The sequence below is a fragment of the Pinus tabuliformis genome, chromosome 8 (genome assembly GCF_031772625.1).
Source record: "Pinus tabuliformis cultivar Carrire ecotype Pingquan chromosome 8, CPIR1, whole genome shotgun sequence".
Lineage (NCBI taxonomy): Eukaryota > Viridiplantae > Streptophyta > Pinopsida > Pinales > Pinaceae > Pinus > Pinus tabuliformis.
The window spans coordinates 263,562,356-263,584,011 of record NC_142294.1 but is presented as its reverse complement, the minus strand read 5'-3'; the positions used below and the strand labels follow the sequence as shown (position 1 = coordinate 263,584,011).

General features: G+C 36.9%; 1 protein-coding gene across 1 annotated transcript; it reads left to right on the top strand.

The window, feature by feature from the left end:
- Positions 1–19,052: 19,052 nt before the first annotated feature.
- LOC149235163 (RING-H2 finger protein ATL78-like) lies at positions 19,053–20,155 on the top strand. Its single transcript, XM_089461302.1, has one exon. The coding sequence runs from the start codon at positions 19,227–19,229 to the stop codon at positions 19,767–19,769; it is 543 nt and encodes a 180-aa protein (XP_089317428.1). The 5' UTR covers positions 19,053–19,226; the 3' UTR covers positions 19,770–20,155.
- Positions 20,156–21,656: the final 1,501 nt, after the last annotated feature.

Here is a 21,656-nt window from a genome sequence, read left to right as displayed (position 1 = left end):
TACCCATCTAGGACCATTAATCATGAAGGATCTTAGGTTCCTTGTCGAGATCATCATTGCTTTGGGCTACAAGTATTATATGATTAGCATAAAAGAGAAGAGTTATGACCATACCAATGAGCTTGGGGCCACCATATCCTGCATCTTCTGAATGTTCTTCTAGCTTATCAATGTAAATTCCAAATAGGGTAGGGGATAAGGGACACCCTTGCCTAACTATGATATTGAATTTGATCTCTTTATACAAACCCTCAGTTGTCTTAAGCTTGGCAATAATATTCTCGTAAAGAAAATCACTAAAACCCTTAACTCGAGAGGAACCATTATAACTTCATATCTTTACTATAGCTTCTCCCGATGAACTATGTCAAAATATTTTCTAACGTCAACAAAATAACATAGTAGATATATTTTACTATTTAAACACTCATTGGAAATGATCATAAGAGGGACATGATGATCAATAGTTTAATGATGTGTCTTAAAACCAACTTTCCCTTTAGATCTTTTACCATGGCTTTTGAGCGAGTGGGCTAATCATTTTTTCCAAAATAAGCACATATAGTCTGGATAAAATGTAGTTCATCACAATGGTAATATTGTTAAAGGGAATGTTTTTATCCCCCCTTTTAAAGGTAGGCATGATAAGGATTTTCTTCCAAGTCTGAGGAAAGTCATTTTTTACTGCAAATTTAAGAAATTTGTGAATATGAAGGTTCAGGATAGACCTCCCTTTTTTGAAAGTTTCAGCTTGGTAAGCTTCAATATCCTTATCTTTCCCATTATCAATTTTCTTAATCCTAAACTCCATGTCTTCCAAGGAAAATATATTCTCCTCTATATGGGTGTTTAAGATGTTTCCCATGGCATCTACAGTGTCATAAATATTTTTAAGATCGATGTCTTAGTTATTAAAGGGGATCAAATGATTATATTTTGTTTTAGAAACAATTATATTGCTCCAAAACTTTCTAGGCTCAGGTTTACAAAGGTGAAGAAAATTCTCTCACCTCTTGCTGATATAAGACATTTTCCTCATTTTCGTAAGAGCTTTGTACACACTTATATTTTCAAGTTTTATTGTTTAGTTAAGAACATCTCTAATCACTTTCCTAGAAATTTTATTTTCATTATCATATTAAGAATTAAAAATTCTATTATTCTTTATATATGACATATCGATATAAAATTTGTTAATAATAATAAAAAAAAATTATAATAAAATTTTAGTAGACTTATTATTAATTAATAATCCACATTAATATTTAATATTGTCATCGAAGGAGTTTTTTGGGAGGGGAGAGAGCGGGAAGAGGAAAAACGCGTGGAACTAGGGCTTGCAGAAGGATTTCAGTGTTGGGCACCATGGATGGGCGAGAAGGGGGGAGCTCCACTCCCTCCTACTACAATGTTGTATCAAACCGCTTCAAGAAGCCCATGGAAATGGAAATCGGGGGTACAAAAAGAGGAAAACAGTAGGGCACAGAGGCAAGTAGAAACACATGAAGAAATCATAAGAGAGAAGCGTATAGGAGTAGATAGTCATAAAGCTGACCCTAGTAGTTGAACAAGACCATGTGAACCTAAGGCATCCATCACACCCAGAGTGGTGTTAAGTGATCCAACGTTAGAAGCGCACAGGAGCACATGGCAAATTATGCAGTGATATGTAGATTCATAGGGTTTTGGCCAACGGAGAAGGCTCTACATGCATGGATAAAGAACGACTAGGGACCTAAGGGAGAATAGATCTACACCTTGGATATAAGGGTTTCTTCACAGTTATGTTTATAAACCTAGTGGATAAAGATAGGGTGCTTGAAGGAGGTCCTTACTTCTATGTGGCTGCAGGACTCTATATGAGGCCCTGGGTAATGAACTTTGTTCCGGAGAAAGAAACATTTAGAATAGTGTCGGTATGGGTAAGACTATATTCCCCACGTCTGGATTACTGGCTGCAAAAATCATTAAAAACCATAGGTAATAAATTATGGCATTTTTTTTAAAAATATCAGAGGCCACTCTGCATGGAAAATATACCTCCTTTGCCAGAATATGTGTGGAAATGGACCTTTCTGGGGCTTTGTCAGATGAAATAATTCTAAAAGTATATGATGAAGAATGGGTACAGGTGGTGGACTATGAGCATGTACCCTTCAGATGTCGCAAATGCCATGAACACAAGCACCTCTTCAGAGACTCCCCTTTAATTAAAATAGAAAGCATTATCAAAGCAACCTCAGGTAAAGAGACTGAAAGATTTACCAAGGTGGGAGGTAGAGGGAAAGGAGGGAGAAAAAAATAAAAAAAAAATCTATGAGGAAAAGCAGCCTAGTCATAATAGGTTCAAGATATTAGAAGAAGAAGAGGGGGATGAAAAAACGAATCAAGTAATGAAGGACAATCCTGTAGAGAATGAAAATGATGATGGCATGGAGGATAGACCTGATAAAAGTCAGCAAAAGGAGGATCAGCCCAGCACTATGGAACTTGATAGGGACCAAGAGATGACCCCAATTGAAGTGGGAATGGAGGATCATGAACTACGGGACATACTGGAAAGGGAGCATCTCGATCTAGAAAAGTTCTTGGAGGAAGGAACCACCAAACGAGTGGATTCACTACCTCAAGATGAATCTAACAGAGTACAACATCTCTTCCTCTGGAGAACACATGTAAAGGGTGCTGGGGTCAAAAGAAACTATGATAGTCAGGATAATGGAGGGGTTAAAACTATGGAGGAAACAGGGGGACAAGCTCCCAATAACTCAGGAAGGAGAAGAGGAAGAAAAAAGTAGAATGAGTTGCTAATTGAATGTGGAAAACTCATAATCAACTCAAGTAAGATGAAAGACCTAACTAGTTACTCATTTTACAAATATTTCTTAATGAAGCTTACAACATGGAATATTAGGGGTCTACGAAGCAAAAGGAAACAAAGCAATCTCAGCAATAGAGTGAAAGATGAAAAACCAGATATGATATTTATCGAGGAAGCAAAATGTTCAATAGACAAAATAAGAGAAATGAACAACAAATGGATGATTAAATATGAATATCTAGAAGTTAAAGTAGACAAAAAAGAAGGAGGAATTCACACACTTTGGAACCCTCAGAAACTAGGAATCCTAGATGCTAAAGCATCCAAGAACTATCTATCAATGGTCATCCAACCTTTATGGGACAAGGAAGCTTATTTGATCAAAAATGTTTATGGTCCACAAAAGCCTGAAGACAAACTTAGGCTTCTTAACTCACTGGAGGAATTAAGAGACAAACATTTAGGTATCCCCTGTATTCTGGGAGGTGACTTTAACATGATCAGGTCCCTATCAGAAAAAAAAGGTGCAACTAGATCACTTGGCAGAGATTCCATAGCATTTTAGAATTTCATAAACAACATGAGGCTAGTAGATACAAGGACAAGTAATGGTATGTTCACCTAGAATAATAAAAGGGTAGGAGAGTCTTAAGTGGCCTCAAAACTAGACAGATTTCTTATCTCGGAGGACCTCATCCTTACAAGCCTTGACTTGTCAGCTATGATACTCCCTTTTGGTGGCTCGGATCACTGACCTGTTCAACTGGAAGCATCCTTTATAGGAACTCCAAGAAACATTCCTTTTAGGTTTGAAAACATTTGGCTTACACATCCTAACTTTATCAGCAATATTGAAAAATGGTGGACAGAGGATATGCAAGTTCAAGGCACCAAAATGTTCCTCCTACATAAAATATTGAAACACATTAAGCTCAAGCTTAAAGATTGGAATAGGAATGAGTTTGGAAACATTTTTGAAGCTAGAAATGTAGTTGAACAAAACCTACAAGAAATCAACTAGATCCTCATCACAGATGCATTCAATGAGGAGAGAAAGGAACAAGCTGACCGTCATCAACATGAATGGGAAGGATTATGCAAGTAAGAGGAGATATTCTGGAAACGTAAATCAAGGGTACAATGGTTAAAATAAGGAGAAATAAATACAAGGTTTTTTCACAAATCTACCATGGATCGCAAGTCTCATAATAGGATTTCAAAAATCAAATATTCTCAAGGAAATCAAGTCAATACCCACAAATAAATAGAAGTTTTTCTGGTTCAACATTTCCAAGGCATAGCTGAGGAACCTCTCTTAGACAAATCCCAATTCATCAATTACTTTACAAAGCACATTCCTAAGCTAGTGACAAGAGAAGGCAATTATAATCTAAATAAGCCAGTGAATGAAGAGGAGGTCAGTGAAGTCATCAAAGAGATGCAAAATGGGAAAGCACTAGGTCTGGATGGTTTCAGTGTTGACTTATTTAAAGCATGTTGGGGAATAGTCAAGCATGATATCCTCGATGTGGTGGAGGACTCAAGGAAAAATAGAATAGTTTTGAAGGTGCTCAATACCTCTCTCATATCCTTGATTCCAAAGAAGGATAATGCTATGACACCAGATAGATTTAGACCAATAGCATTATGCAATGTGGTTTACAAAATTATTTCCAAAATAATTGCAAACAGGCTTAAGAAGGGTAAGCCCCTTCTTCCAACTCTAGTGTCTGAGAAGAAAACTGGATATGTGGAAGGCAAGAAAATTCTCAACAACATCATTCAGTATCATGAGGTGGTTCACTCACTTGAGAGCAATAGGCAGTCAGGAATGATTATGCAACTTGACCTAGAAAAGGCATATGACAAGCTAAGATGGGCTTAAATCAGGGAAGTTCTAATAGCATATGGCTTTTACCATAACTGGATAAGATGGGTAATGGCCCTTGTAACTACCTCCAGTTTTTCAATCCTGTTAAATGGTTCACCATCCAAAACCTTTAAACCTTCGAGAGGACTTAGAAAAGGAGATCCACTCTCACCCTTCCTCTTTATTCTCATGATGGAAGGGCTAGGCAATGCTATCAAATTCGCCAAAGCAGAAGGCAAGATCCAGGGTCTCTTTAACACATCAACAATTTGTGGATGATACCATGCTGCAGGGTACACGCACGGTCAAGGAAGCTCTAGCCTACAAAAAAATCCTGAATGACTTTGCAGTGGCTGTGGGTACAGAGCTAAGCCTTACCAAATCAAAGATTTTCTTTTTTAATATTGACATTGCTATTCAAAGAAATATATCTAGAATTCTAGGCTTTCAAATAGATATGCTACCCTCCAAATATTTTCGAGTAACACTAAGGGACAAACCTCTGAGCAAGGAAGTTTGGGAGCCTGTGACTAATAAGCTCTAGGACAAAACCCGGAAATGGACAAATAGATCTTTGAATTTGGTAGGACGACTAGTGGTCACAAAAGCTATCCCACAAACTATCCCCATATTTACGTTTTTAGCTGTTCCAGCTCCTAAAGGAGTTATACAACAATTTAGAAATATCCAAAGAGATTTTCTTCAGGGCAAAGGGGAAGAGAAAAAAAACGGCTTTGATAGCCTGGGAAAAGATATGTAAACCTAAGACACATTGAGATTTGGGACTTAATGACCCTGAAATACTAAACAAATTTTTGGGGACAAAACTATGGTAGAGATGGCTAAAAGAATCGGCTTCCCCTTGGGCCAAAATTTGGAAACAAAAATATGCAAACAATTGGTAAGAAATGGATCATATTAGAATGTCTGGACTCATCAAAGGCTCCAATGTTTCTGGGAGAATAGAGCCATTGTTCAGAAACACAGTTTCTGGGAAATCAGAGATGGAAATTTTGCTTGGTTTTGGGAAGATAATTGGCAATAGGAACCTAAACTATTAAGAGAAGAATTTTGCAATCTCAAGAATGATACTGACAACAGGGTTGCTTAGGGTAAATCAATTCTGGGATCAGGATAGAAGCGAGGGAAAGTGGATAATATGGAAGAACCTAGTACACAATGATGACTCCACATTAAAGACACAGGCATAAGCTTTAACAACCATCTTGTAACAGAGAAATCTTCCGACATCATAAGCCCCAGACCAGCTGAGATGGGGCAAAAACAATGAAGGCAACTTTAACCTCAAGGAAGCAAAGAGCATAACCCTTGGGCTTGACTTTCCAAACGCTGATAGGGTAGGGAAGGACATATGGCATAACCAAAGCTGGATGTAGATCAAACTGTTCATGTGGTTAGTGCAACATAAAAAAATTCTGACCTGGGAAAACCTCAGGAGAAGAGGGGTATCCGGTCCATCTAGATGCCAGCTATGTGAATTACAAGAAGAAACCATGGATCACCTACTCAACCTCTGCCCTTTCACATCCACCTTATGGAATTGAGTAGCTTCAATATTCAGACAAACTGAGAGGGACAAGGGTAGCATGACCATCACTTTGAGGAAATGGAGGAAAAAATTTTCTAATTTGGGGTGTCTAGAAAGAATGCAACAATAGAATATTCAAGAATAGTAAAGGTTCCTCCCAAAGTATCATGGCTCAGATTATAAGACAACTCAATGGGACGGTAGGAACCCTCATTAAAAACCCCCCTGAGGACCAACCTAAGGATACAGATGTGCAGATACTACTACATATGGGTCTTCAGGGGCTTGTACCCAAGGGCAAAAACAAGAATGTAAGTCATATAATAGCTGATAAGGGATTTTGGCAACCTTGCCCTTACGGTTTTATGAAATGCAATATAGATGGAGCCTCAAAAGGAAACCCGAGTGTGGTTGGGTATGGAGGAGTAATAAGAGATGAACAGGGTTTCATAAAAACCATCTTTCATAGTCATTTGGGGAAAGCCACTAACAATATGGTAGAGCTCATGGCCCTTGAGCAATGCTTAGAAATCTTGAGGGACTCAAATCTACATAATACCATAATTGAGGCTGATTCTGAGTTGATTATTAATTTGGTCAAGAAAATTTGCTATGGCTCAGCACCAAACAAAATTTCGAGACATTGGTGGCTTCTCCAAGTCTATCAACGTATTCAATCCCACTTGCAAAACATGAGAACCCTTAGTTTTACTCACGTGCAGCGAAAAACCAACAAATTAGCTGATATCTTAGCTAATGAAACCTTACTTTGTGCTAAGAGCAATAAAAAATATGACTAGATAGATACCCACCAAGGTAGATTGAGGGAGGAGTGTATCAAGTAGGAGGACACGAACAGGGAGTTCTATCAGAGTAGGGGAAACAAGCAGAATGAAGACTAATGCATAAAGGAGAATTTTGGTCTATAAGGAAAAGCAGTTCATGGAAATATGCAAACATGATGTCAGGTATTCAGGCAGGAATATGTACCTAAAACTCTACAAACCCATGGTTCATGAGCGAGATTCAATATATAGGACAAGTCTTCATATGAAAATGAAATACACTAATTATAGCCTTTTTATTAGCTATGCCAAGAGCTTAGTTAACTTGTTGCAAGATAGGTGAAATAGAGGCAATCCTATGAATTAAGAGTTGCAGACAGTAAGGCAGTTACCATGCCAAACAAACCCAAAATTTACTTAAGCGGTGGCTTTATTAGGCTTCGGGTCTGAAAGTGTTGTTAAATATTGTGCAAGTTACTCAGTTTGGTTGGGATCCCCTGCATCTCATGGATTTTGAGCTGATTAAATGCTCAAGGGTTATTGTCACTCCCCTACACTGGCGGTACTCTTCCAACCGCACTATAGCGAGGTGCAGCACTCCCAACCGTTTTCTTTTAACCAATACTTACAATTGTAGATTACACCTAACATTCCATACTTATTTCATTTTTCATTACCAAGTATTATCTTTGTCCTTTATACAAGTGAAAGCCCATAACATTCACATCAGCATTATATAATAGAAATGCACAATAGTATAAAGGGAGGGGCAACTCCCTACAATATGAGCCTTCCTGAATCAATATATATATAATCTTTTTTTATAAATACAAGTTAAATCTTGGGAAACCCCAAATTTACACTTACCAAAATTTCCAACTTCGAAAAACTCGGTTGCCTAGCTTGTCGGTGCCTCCACACGGTTGCCGCACGACTCACCAACCCTTCGTTAACCTCGTCGCACGATCGTGTTGTTTGCCCAACTTGGGAGCACCTCGTCGTAACCCAATCGCCACACACGGGCGCCTCCACACGAGTCACACCTTCGTTCACATCCTCAACACTTCACCATTTCCACCGTTTCGTCGTGCATGGCGTGCCCTACCCAAGTTGCCCATCCGCACGATTCTTCATTTCATCGTGCATGGCGCACCCTCACCCAGCTCCCCGTCTACATGTCCACCCATTCAACCAAACTCATTCACCTGAACAACTTCACTCGAGTCGCCAGACGACTTCACCCGGGTCACCACACAACTTCACCCAGTTCGTCGAAACGACCTCACCCAGGTCGCCACATGACTTCACCCGGCTCGCCTGAATGACTTCACCCGAGTCGCCCGACAACCTCACCTGGCTTGCCCAAATGACCTCAGCTGGTTCGCCCGAATGACCTTGCCCGAGTTTCCTGCCTGACGACCTCGACCTGAGTTCTGCCTGAACGACCTTGCCCAAGTCTTGCCTGAATGACCTCGCCCAAGTTCTACCCGCGACCTCGCCCGTGTTTCCTACACGAGTTTCCTGCATGAGTTTTTCGCCTGAGTTTTATGCATGAGTTTTTCGCCTGAATTTCTCAGCCAAATTTCCTACATGAGTTTTTCTTCCGAGTTTCTCACCCCACTTTCCTACACGAGTTTTCCACCCAAGTTTGGCTCATCGTGCGGGCTCATCCACGCATTGCAGAACTCCTTGTTCGAACTCGTGTTGATCGAACGATGATTTGCCTCCACAAAATGTCCACTAATATATGCGGGCGGGTGGCAGGTCATGTCACCTGGCCGACCCATGCTCAATGCCCAAGCTGACTTGTTCAACATGTTTCCTTCGCCTGAGTGGAGGGTCGGCCCACCCAACTTGTGCGACCACCCTCTCAACTCGCCTAACATCGTATAAACTCATCCAAGGTTCATTTCGTTTCACATTTCGCACGTCCTTCGCATGGTGGAGATGCCTTGCCCATCGCATAGACCGCAAGTCCATACATCCTCCCCCACTTGAAGTCATTGTCATCCTCGACAATATCTCATCTTGGAAACCACCTGTCACCAAGAGCACCATACCAAGGTATACACCCCATCAGTATGTCATATATCGGAAATCATCTCAATCCATGACCATCAACCACGCTGTCATAATCTCCACATGTTGCTCGCCATCATGGAAGGTTGGCCCCTCCATCTCAAGCTACATGCTTCATGCAACATATTGTGTCAACCTTATCATGTGTCCTCCTCGTGTGAACTGCTGCCATGATACTCCAACACAATGCTAACACATCTTTGTACACATTCGGACCCGATGTTTGAACTAGTCGGGTGATCAATCCAACTGTCACACTCAAACCATGAGAGTGAACATCCTCATGCCACCATTAGTTGTTTCTCAGAACATCCAGTCACATCCTCAGCTCAATCAAGAAGCCATTTCCATATAAGTGTAAGCCATGCTCAGGTCCATGAAGTAGTCCTCATCTCATCTGCAACATGTTGTCCATGATGTCTGGTACTAATGTTCTGCATGAAATCAGCCACATCTACCCCAACATCATCATCCATATGTGTGCCTCCTCAATATGAAGAGACCATATCATCAAACTCTGACTCTCGATGTGCCACATCCAGGTCCATCAAGTAACCTCCATCATATCTGTATGTGCCATCCTTCAAGTCTGCCATAGAAACTAGTATACACCTGTCTCATCTATCCATGTGCCACCCATGATCATAGATAAATCAGATCCCATGTGTCCAAAAGTGGTTAAGTCTTGGCTCAACCCATGCCCAAGTGTTGCCACCAAGGCATCATCATCGTTGTAACTCCATCACCCCAAAGTTTCTCATATTGATCCTCCACATCAAGTCACTCTTTCAAGCCATTCCCATACATGTACTCGAAAGTATGCATCCCATTCTGCATCAAAGTATCTGACCTTGGCTCCTTAATGCATCAGATCCCCCAAGTCAACCATATATGAAGTCTCCAAAAGTCACAACAATCTCATGTCATCATGAGCTCCATGAGTCATCTCCAACCAACATCTCAGTAAGCATACAAGTCTCAGCCCAAAGGTCTTTGCAATATACCTCAGCTCTCCATGTAGTAGGAATGCTCCATAGTCTTCTCACAACTCCATCTAAGTCCATGGCCTTGTTGTATTGAAGTGCACGACCTATCCATCGACTCATAAGTAAAACATATCCATGTCACACCAGAAAATCCACCTGCACAACATCCCTGCCTTAGCACTCCTCATTGGATGCCCATATGACACCTCTACAAGTGCTCCTGCATAATGTCCCTGCATAAGACTTCCATGCTCCATGTCTCCAACCTGATGTCCATGACTAAGTTGCCCATGTAGTCCAACTAGGTAGACCCAACACAACAGTTGGTCATCCTCATCCAAGTCTGCAATCTTTGGTCTAGTGAACTTGGTCACCTAACCATATCATTATCATCACGAGTCCCTTCCATCATAGCTCCCCCACTAAAGGTTCCACCAAGACTATCTCTTGGTCTCAGCCATGAGAAGTCCACCCAAGTAACATCATACCTCAAGTGTGTGCCCTCCAATATGTCCATGAGACATACCGGGAACTTAGCCAATTGCCGATGTGGCTAAAGCATGATCCATTCCTCCGTAATGATTCATCATGTTCCTCCCTTGTCACGGGCCTTTGCACCTTCTACCATAAGGTCACAAACAACCCCAACAAGTCCTGCAACAGTCAACAATCCTTGCTTCTCCATACAAGGTCTCATCATAGACATCCATGGTAAGATGCTTCCCTGCATCGGCAAACTGACTTTGCTCTTCCCTGCATATGGTTCATCTCCCAAAAGCTCAAATGAAACACAAGTATCAAAAATAATTATATCATCATCATGATCCTCCTCCATGTGAGTATCCTCATCCATCCATGTCTGCAAACTGCACGATCGTGGACCAACTTGACCAATCTCAAGTTCATCCTCCATCATTTTCATATCTTCAACATCCTCAAACACACAGCTTCCTCTTCATTATTAGCACAATCTGCAACTTCATCTTGCTCCTGTCCAACCAAGTTGAAGAAGTTCATCTTCAACATTCTTTTCCAAGACTTCAAGCTCCTTTCGAATCTGGGGGTTCTCTTTTTTCATCCGCTTCAACCTGTATAAGTTAAGCAAGTGCTTCCCTTCACATTCTTCCAAACCTGCCATGCCTTGTCGTTCAGCTTGGCCCAAGCACTAAGCTTCACCTCTACCAAACTTGTTTCACCATTCACTAGCTTCACCAAGTTCCCTGCAACCATGAACCATCTCTCGTTCCACTTGTATGTGAAACCAGCTTCCTTCACCTGCAAGTACATGCTTCCATTGTCATCAATTGTTAAGTGCATCCACACCTGCACTTCGTCACGAGCAACCTTGCTCTGATACCACCTGTCACCCCCTACACTGGCGGTACTCTTCCAACCGCACTATAGTGAGGTGTGACACTACCAACCATTTTCTTTTCACCAATACTTACAATTGTAGACTACACCTAACATTCCATACTTAGTTTATTTTTCATTACCAAGTATTATCTTTGTCCTTTATATAAGTGAAAGCCCATAACATTCACGTAAACAACATTATACAATAGAAATGCACAACAGTATAAAGGGAGGGGCAACTCCCTACAATATGAGTTTGCCCGAATCAATATATATAATCTTCTTTTATAAATACAAGTTAAATCTTGGGAAACCCCAAATTTACACTTAGCCAAATTTCCAACTTTGGCAAACTTTGTTGCCCAGCTCGTCGGTGCCTCCATACGGTTGACGCATGACTCACCAATCCTTCATTCACCTCGTTGCATGATCATGTTGTTTGCCCAACTTGGGTGCGCCTCGTCATAACCAAGTCGCCACACACGGGCGCCTCCACACGAGTCACACCTTCATTCACAACCTCAACACTTTACCATTTCCACAATTTCGTCGTGTCACCATTTCCACGATTTCGTCGTGTCACCATGTCCACGATTTTGTCATGCATGGCGCACCCTACCCAAGTTGCCCATCTGCACGATTCTTCGTTTCACCGTGCACAGCACGCCCTCACACGGCCGCTGTTCGCACATCCACCCATTCACCCAAACTCGTTCACCCAAATAACTTCACCTGAGTCGCCACACGACTTCACCCAGGTTGCCACACGAATTCACCCGATTCATCTGAACGACCTCACCTGGGTTTCCACACGACTTCACCCAGCTTGCCCGAATGACTTCACCTAGGTCGCCTGACGACCTCACTCGGCTCGCCCGCACAACCTCACCCAGTTCGTCCGAATGACCTCGCCCGAGTTTCCTTCCCGATGAACTTGCCCGATTTTTGCCTTAACGACCTCGCCCGAGCCCTGCCTGAACGACCTCGCCTGAGTTCTGCGCGCGACCTCGCCCAAGTTTCCTGCATGAGTTTCCTGCACGAGTTTTTTGCCCGAGTTTTCTGCACAAGTTTTTCGCTTGAGTTTCTCACCAGACTTTCCTGCATGAGTTTTTCACCCGAGTTTCTCACCCAACTTTCCTACACGAGTTTCCCACTCGAGTTCCACCCGTCGTGCAGGCTCATCCACGCACTATAGAACTTCGTATTCAAACTCGTGTTGATCGAATGATGATTTGCCTCCACAAATCATCGACTAATATATATGGGCGGGTGGCGGGTTATGTCACCTCGTCGACCCATGCCCAATGCCCAAGCCGACTCGTTCAAGATGTTGCCTTCGTCCTAGTGGAGGGTCGGTCCACCCAACTTGTGGGACCGCCCTCTCAACTCACCCAACATCGTATAAACTCGTCCAAGGTTCATTTCGTTTCACATTTCGCACGTCCTTCACATGGTGGAGTTGCCATGCCTGTCGCACGGACCGCAGGTCCATACAGTTATCCTCCCATGCGGACCCGAAATCTTATATATCGCTGACTCTATAGGCTTTTCGGGTCTGATTTAAAGATTAAAGGGTTTTTATGTTAGCGTTTCGATATAGCTTCTCAACCATTAGATCTCTAGCGGCAGATCAAAAGGTCTTCACAAAGGTTTGATTTTTAGAGGTCACGATGTAATGTTTTGTGGGCCCTCTGCCCCGATTTTTGTGGGCCCTCAGCTCGGTAACCAAGGCTTTGTGTAGCTCAATAAATTTATAGCCCACATCGCCTTTGGATTTATTGTACATTATATAATTTGTTTTTATGATATCACTGAAAAGGAAAACCAACTCTCACTTCATCAAAAAAATTAATATTATATATATTTTAAATCAATACTATATTTATATTTATTTTATACTAATATTTTTAGCACTACGTGGTTACGTCTATCCAATGTTGTTTTTATAAATGCACACTAGTCCGATAAGTCTTAATATTATGAAACAAAAGAACACTTGATTGTCTGAAAAAAGATAGAAAGAAAAAAGGAACACTTGAATGTCACCAACGAAGTAAGCAACATTTATCATTAGCACCAAATGGCTGTGAAGTAGCTTGCCCAAATCCAGTATGAATGAACTTCATTATGCACGAAATAAACTTAAATGACATTATTCCACAAGTTTTAAGGTTTTTAAGGTTTTTTAAGCGAGTAAAAAAGCTTATGGTATCTAAACTTATTTTTTAACCTAGTATAATAGAGATGTAATTTAATTTTATTATAATGAGATAAAAATGATTTTTAAGAATTATGGTTTATTGTATTCATGTGGAATATATTATATTTAGGGGGAATTAAAATTGTCTAAATTGATTTTAATTCTAGATTTACCAAGTTCAAAAGGGATCAAATATCTTGAGATGAAAACCTTAACAAAGTTACTTTTCAACTGAGTATGTACACTCTAGATTTACCAAGCCCGAGAGGGATCAAATATCTTGAGATGAAAACCTTAAAAAAGTCACTTTTCATCTCAGTATGGTACAAATTTTGTAACATAATCTAATTTAAACATTTTAACTCAGTAAAAATATTTAAATTAAAATTAAAATAACCCATTGTATTGAGAACCATTACCCATTGTATTCATGTGGAATATATTTTGTTTTAAAGGTGGGAATTATACTTGCCTAAATTGATTTTAACTTTGGATCTACCAAGTCTTAAGAGGGATCAAATCTCTTGAAAGAAAAATATTAATTCCTCTGAACACTTACTATATCTGAAGTTAAAGTGAATCTAAACTAGTTAATAATATCATGTTTAGTTCCTTAATGTTTACAAGAAATATATATATGTATTAATGTAATTCATAGTATTAGATATATTATATTATATTGTTTCATTGTTAAATAAATTATATTTATAAGTGGCAATTGAATGATGGAAAGAAAAATATATTTAAAAATTAATAAAATAAAAAAAAGATGATAGAAAATAAAATAGTTAACAAGATATAAATCACTAATATATATTTATGAATGATTAGTTAATTTAAGATGTTAAATAAATTATTTTTATTTTTTAATTATTATAATTATTTTTTCTTTTATTTGCGGGAGAGATTTGAATTTTATTACAAAATTATTATAATTGAGTTAGAAATAAGAAAAAGAATAATATAGTAGTAAAAATATTTTCCATAACATAATAGTAAGACCTTTATTTCACTGATAGATAACAAAATAGTTACAAACTATCATGGTTGTATTGAATAGGTTTATATGAACAAATTATTCAACATTATTTTAACTTTTAATGAGAGATCAAATCTTATTCACTACTACTTTAACTCTCAATGAGGGATCAAATCTCTCAAGATGTAAGCCTGGTAAAAGATATTTGATCACGTGGTTTAATCTACCCTTTTAAAAAGCTATATTCCACATGAATAGCATAGGTCAATACCATGGGCTTTCATAAACCTCGAGGCCAACTAAAATTAACTTTAACTACTAAAAACATTTAATAAGAATAATAATATTATTGTAAAAGTCTTGTTTTTTTTTTGTTATAGGACTAGCCATTACAATACAACTTCTCTTCTATATTGAAGTAGAGAACGTCTTTGGAAAAAATAAATATATTTATTATAATTAAAAATTAAACACTACAAAAAATGATTATAATAAAAAAAACCTCACCTCCTATCAAGGAAAACATGACAACGATGATGTCTGGGCAAAGAAACCGGAAATCCAGGAAAAAAATAAAACAACCACTTTGAACACGCGAAACACCTAAATCCATTTTTCCATCAACCATAATAATAAATTATCTACCAAAACTCTTAAAATGAAATTTGCACCACTATAGCTTAAAGCAACCCAATAACTGACTTATACTAAAAGTCGTTCCCTATATAAATCTGATCTACCATACATAACACGATGACGTCAACCCTTGTAGCCAGAATGCAGCCGCCCGCTGACATCACGCAAAACTTTCGGCCAAAACCCAATAACTCTGAGTTATACTAAAAGTCGTTCCTATATAAATCTGATCTACCATACATAACACGATGACGTCAACCCTTGTAACCAGAATGCAGCCGCCCGCTGACATCACGCAAAACTTTCGGCCAAAATCCTAATATTAAATAGAGAAATTTGAAAAATTGCACTAATACGAACAAAACTAATGATTTGAAACGGATCAGAAATATCTTAAGCACTGACCTAATAATTATTATTATATTATATATTAAATTACATTATGGTGTCATGTAATAATTACTTTTACATTATTGTAATATAATTATATTATAACTTAATGAGTGCAAGTAGTAAGTGTGTGTCTCCATAAACTATCTAAATGCCAGTTAGATATTCCAATTCACCATGAAATCTTATCATTCTAATGAAAGATAATATAATTAAACGAATTTAGCTATATATAATAAATTGAAAGCATATTTCTGTTTTTCCATGATCTATTGTTTTATTCTGGTTCCAACATGGGAGTCGGTTTCTTGTTTTATCATATCATTCGTTTGATTCGTAAATCTCTTCATCGCTTGATTAAGTTCAATCATGCTCACGAATATCTTCTCACTCACTTGTTCAAAAGGTGATTTGTGCTCAAAATTTTGATTTTTCATTTTACATTGTGAATTATGATGATTTCTTTTATCAATCAGATTCATTCAAAGATATATTTTTAGGTTTTCATGATTTCTTTTCCCATTTTCTTTCGACGTATTGAGTGCGCGAATGATATGTATTGAGTGAGTGAATTAATGATATGTATCGAGTGAATGACAGTTATATAGTTGTTATAAGATTATTTTATAGTGAATTTTTTTTTTAGTTTTATTTATTTATTAGTATAGAATTATTTTAATTGTAGATTTTTTAAGTATTGAGAGGGATTAAAATTATTATTATTTTTTTTTTCAAATTTCATACTGAACAATAGATTTGTATTTTTAAAAATTTGATCATTCTTGGCACTTGGCATATTAGGAATTAAGATGAATCTATATTGATTTGTAATTTTGGTGTTTGGAATGGATTTGCAAGTACTCTCTCCCGTGTTTATATATATATACAAGTTTTTCTTCTATATATTTAAAACATTTATTGGTTTTTATTTAGATAAAATTTACCTAACACAAAAACATTTAAGTATGATATAAATTTATATAATTTATATATTATTAATACCTTGTAATCTTTACTTCAAAAAAAGTTAACTTACACAAAAATATTTGTAACTATGATGTCAATTTACTTAATTTGTATATGAAATACTAATTATTTTTTACTTCAATAAAATTTAGTTAACACAATTTTTTTTAGCTATATTATTAATTAATGTAATTTCTGCACACAACATTTAGTTTTGAAAGTATTCCAATTTCATGCAACATTTTACATTTAGCAAGTGTTGATCATTGTTTAATCATTTCATGTTTTGGAAAATATTTTTTTACATTTTAGGGAAAACAGAATTTGATATTTTTTGTGAAATACCCCCTGAAAGATCACATCAAAGGGGAATGCAAAATGAGGTGTTGGTGAGTTTTATAGCAAAGTGAGATTGTTGTCCCAATGTGAAGCTAGACTGAATTTACCGCCAAATAATCTTATTTCATTACTATATATTATAAATTATTTAATTTAATTATTTTTGAAAAATAAACATATCTTAATTCAAAATTAGATTAAAAAAAAAATAAAAAAAAATAAAAAGATTAATTGACTTTTTGTTTAAAAAATTTAATAAAACCCACAATAAAATACTATTATTTATTTTTGATTAATTAAAGGATATCTATTTTTAAAAAATTTAATGTAACATCCTGTGACAATGTCTCCTTAAATTATAAAAAAAATTGACAACAATTATCAACAATTTCATATTTCATTTAATTTTTTTATTATTATTATTACAATAATTATTATATAATAATAAAATAATATATTATTGTACACCTTATAATTAGTCATGTATACCTATTCAATGTAGCCTTCCATTGATTTCAAAATACAACCTTTGTGTCATGTATTCCATCATGGTGCATCATAAGGTCTAACTAGCAGCTAAACAAATCATTCACAAACTTCCCTTCATCTTGCTTGGTAACTTGGTTGCCCTTATTTTCATAATATTATTCTTATTTTCATAATATTATTTCAAAAGATATTTGGATGTTCTGGTAAGGTACATATAATATTTAAATACATCATTCACACACTTCTTTACTATTTTCTTCCTTTTTCTATTTTTCATTTCTCTCATTTTTCTATGTCCCCTCCTCTCTATCTCTATCACTTTCTATCTCGCTCGTAAAAAAAATTGATCATCCACACATAATCCACACTCGTCTTACTGACTCTATTATTTAGATGCCCTCCTTTTCTCCTCTCTCCTGCCTTGGTACTCTTAGAATTACTCTTGTCTCCGCCCTTAGTTGTCTCTTCATTCCTCTCACATTTTAATGTGTGGCAAAAAATATGATCATCCACACATAATCCACACTCGTCTTTACTGGCTCTATTATTTAGATGCCCTCCTTTTCTCCTCTCTCCCTTCCTATGGTACTCTTAGAACCACTCTGGTCTCTGCGCTTGTCTCTTCATTCCTCTCACATTTTAATGTGTAAGAGCCAAGACATTTTTTCAAATAGTAAGACAATTCTAAAATAATATGGAAAAAGGATCTTTACTAATATTTAATGTGTAAGAGCCAAATGTCGTCCAATTTTTTCAAATAGTAAAACAATTCTAGAATAATATGGTAAAAGATCTTTACTAATATAAAAATTATGTTTAAAAGATAAACATAACAAGGACGAATGCAAAGTCTAAAGGAAATGGATTACAATAGATATTATAAAAAGGAAAAGTGTAATTCAAAAAGAAATGGATTACAAAATATCATTAAAAGAACCGCAAAAGGTCAAGTATAATCACAAAAAGCGTGGAATCGATGATGGAATATCGACATTTAAGAAGAATAGAACTACAGTATATATATCTTAAATCCTTTTGAACATATAATTTGGTAGGAATACGTCCCGCTTTCCACCGTGTTCTTCAAACGTTCATGAGTGTATCCAAACAGTGGAACACCTTTACAAACCTATAAGCCAGAAGTAAAGATGGCCAGATACAGGATAAGTCACATATCAGATACGTTGTCTATTAATTGTATTATACATGACGAAGATCTTATCCCCATAGCAGGGGTCACGTAAAGATGAGCTATCTTACTCCTACTAATTTACAATTGGGTATCTGTGCTTTTTATATTCACATTACTTTGTCCAAAGATACGATCGCCGGCAAACTCGCTTTGCTTTCTGTATTTTTTGACACGGAGGCAAGTTGGAAAACCATAAAGGACTATGTATTCATTACGTTGCTCGTCTGGAACGGGTCCACGATAGATTACATACTTATTTGTTTATTATTCCACTCAGAAACATTTGAAAATGCCATCGATTAGCTTGGCTAGCGTATCTAATCGGATTCCTGAAAAATCTTTGTTTATTCACACTTGCTGTTTCACTATTCTATCCCGCGGCCGAGATCCTGCATCCTTAAAGAGGTTCCTTACCCCAGAAGCAGGCAATCACGGAGCATGTCCTGACCACTATACTGTATTGTGAATTCGTGTTCAGTCAGAGCGAAAGATCAAGCCCTCTCTGAAATCGTTGTCGGACAATTCTTTTATTCTACATTCCACGAGAGACTCTGCACGATCTTGGCATTTTAGGATTAGTGAGGGAAGAATGGTTTTAGATGTTTCCACCGATACGCTATCTCCTCAAGCGGCCATTAGTACTCATATGAGTGAAAATACGGTACTTACTCTTCTTGCGTTGCTCTGCACTGTCATATCTCTCATGGGGTTGGCTTCAATCATTCCATGGGACAAGATTTGGAGGTCATGCCACGATCATATGGCCACCAGACGGGCTGATACTGGCATGAAAGAAAAATCCATAGAAGCATTCCCTTCGGTCATCTATGGCAAATCAATGCCACAGCTTGCAACGGAGTGCGCTATCTGCTTGGCGGGTTTCGTTGAAGGTGAAGGTGTGAGATTGTTGCCGAGCTGCAACCATGGCTTCCACATGGAATGTGTCGACAAATGGCTTCGTGTTCACTCTTCGTGCCCTGTTTGTAGGCACTGCCTTCTTCCTGGCTCTGTAAATGTGGCAAACCGCATTCAGCCCACCAAACCCAACGCCCGGGAAGCGCACATTCATCAAGCCGGAGAATCTCAGGAGACAGGCGAAATCGTCGACTTAGAGTGTGGGGTTAAACGATAGAAATGTCTATAGGCAGATGAAGTCTACCTAGGGAGGGCGCACATTAATGAAATTTTTTGAAGTCAACATTCAATCCACAGCAAAGCTGTGATCAGTTTTTTCTGTGAGCACACCTGAAAGACTCTATCAGTATGCTAGATCAGAAATGAATGTATTGTTGCATACAGTCTGAAAGCATATCAACCTGTGGGTACCAAAATAACATAGATTCTATTGGCTATCGATCCTAGTTTACTCTAGTGAAGAAGTCAATCAGCTGTGAAAAGAGTTGAGTAACTTTGTAGGGAAGGATGAATACATAAACGCTATGAATTTATAGATGTCTGACTCCATACATAAATGTCTTCAATTTATTTAATACCATAGGCGCACAGCAACTTTCCATCTCAGCGCGAATAAAATATTTTAACATTATTTCAAAGAAAGGCTTGCATTTGTTGCAAGGTGATAGATAAAACCTCGTTTGTGTGTAAAAAGGAGGATTGCCCAAAAAAAAAATAATAATACTGGGAATTTAAGTTAAAATATTTGAATTTTTTTTATAAAGGTAGACTGAATTATATTTTGGATGGTGGAAATAAATTCAGAGCTATAAAAAATTTTTTAAAGCATATAAAATTATGAAGTTTGACAATTTTTACATAAATTCTCTGCTAAATTATTTCAAACTATAACAAAAATTTCCATAACTTTAAAAGCAAAAAAGCATAACTGAATAGTTTACACTACTTTCAAATTGATTTTCAATTAAGAAAATCAATTTAGAATTAATATATTAAACGTTTAAATGGCATGGTAACGATTTTCGGCATGCTACAGGTCTGTTGGGTTCAAAATGTCAACTCTCCAAGATCTTCATTTGGCAATTGCAGTAGACTCTAACGTCTCATTTATTGCTTTTGAGAAAAATCGTAGTTACATATAGTGCAGTCCGGCGTTCAAATGCTTGTTTCAAAGGCTGAATAATATGTTGAAGTGTGCACGTCTCATCCACCCTTTTTCTAAATCATTCCAGACGAGTTAAGGAGGTCAAATAAACAAAAGAAAGAAGAAACATAAATAAATGAATGAGAGAATTTAGAAGAAATTATATTATATAACAATATAAATAAAGAAGGTAATAAATATGGAATTTATTATTAAAAAAGAAAAGGTAATAAATATAGAATTTATTATTAAAAAAGAAATTAAAATTAAAATGAAAATGAAATAATTTTAAATATTTAGTTTTCCAGTTTATTAAAGTGTGGATTATATAGATAACAGAGCCAAAAAAAAATAAAAAATAAAATTGTATATCGCTATTGAATATATTGTAGTTGGACGTAAATAAATATGTTGAAATATTGAAGTAGACCAGAGTATCTATGTCTAGATGTAAATATGAAAGTTAATATATTGTAATAACATGGTAGTAAAATTATAAAAAAATAATTGACATGTACTTTAAAATCATTTTTTTGTTTTCTAGACATGTATTCATAGAGTACTCATCAGAAGAATAAGTGAGATCTATGTAGGTAAACAATGTGATGGAAATTGAATCTTCACAAGAGGAATTGGAATTAAAAAAATACTACTACCTTTTGAATATAATTCACTAACAAAATTAGTGGGGTTCTATAAATTAACAAAATTTTAATATATATATATATATATATATATATATGGAGAGAAAGAAAAAGAAAGCTAACACCATTTGTACTAAAACCTATGAACACTAGTTAATCTAAGAACATTTATAAATATCACTTTTCACAATGAAAATGTAGACATAAATGTGTAAGTTAGTGAATATTTCTTATTCTAAGAAAAATGAAAATGTAGACATAAATGTGTAAGTTAGTGAATATTTCTTATTCTAAGAAAAATTGATTGTAGTGTACA

What these genes read in the sequence shown, in the direction of transcription:
- LOC149235163 (XM_089461302.1), top strand. Translation starts at nt 19,227, where the DNA reads ATGGTTTTAGATGTTTCCACCGATACGCTATCTCCTCAAGCGGCCATT.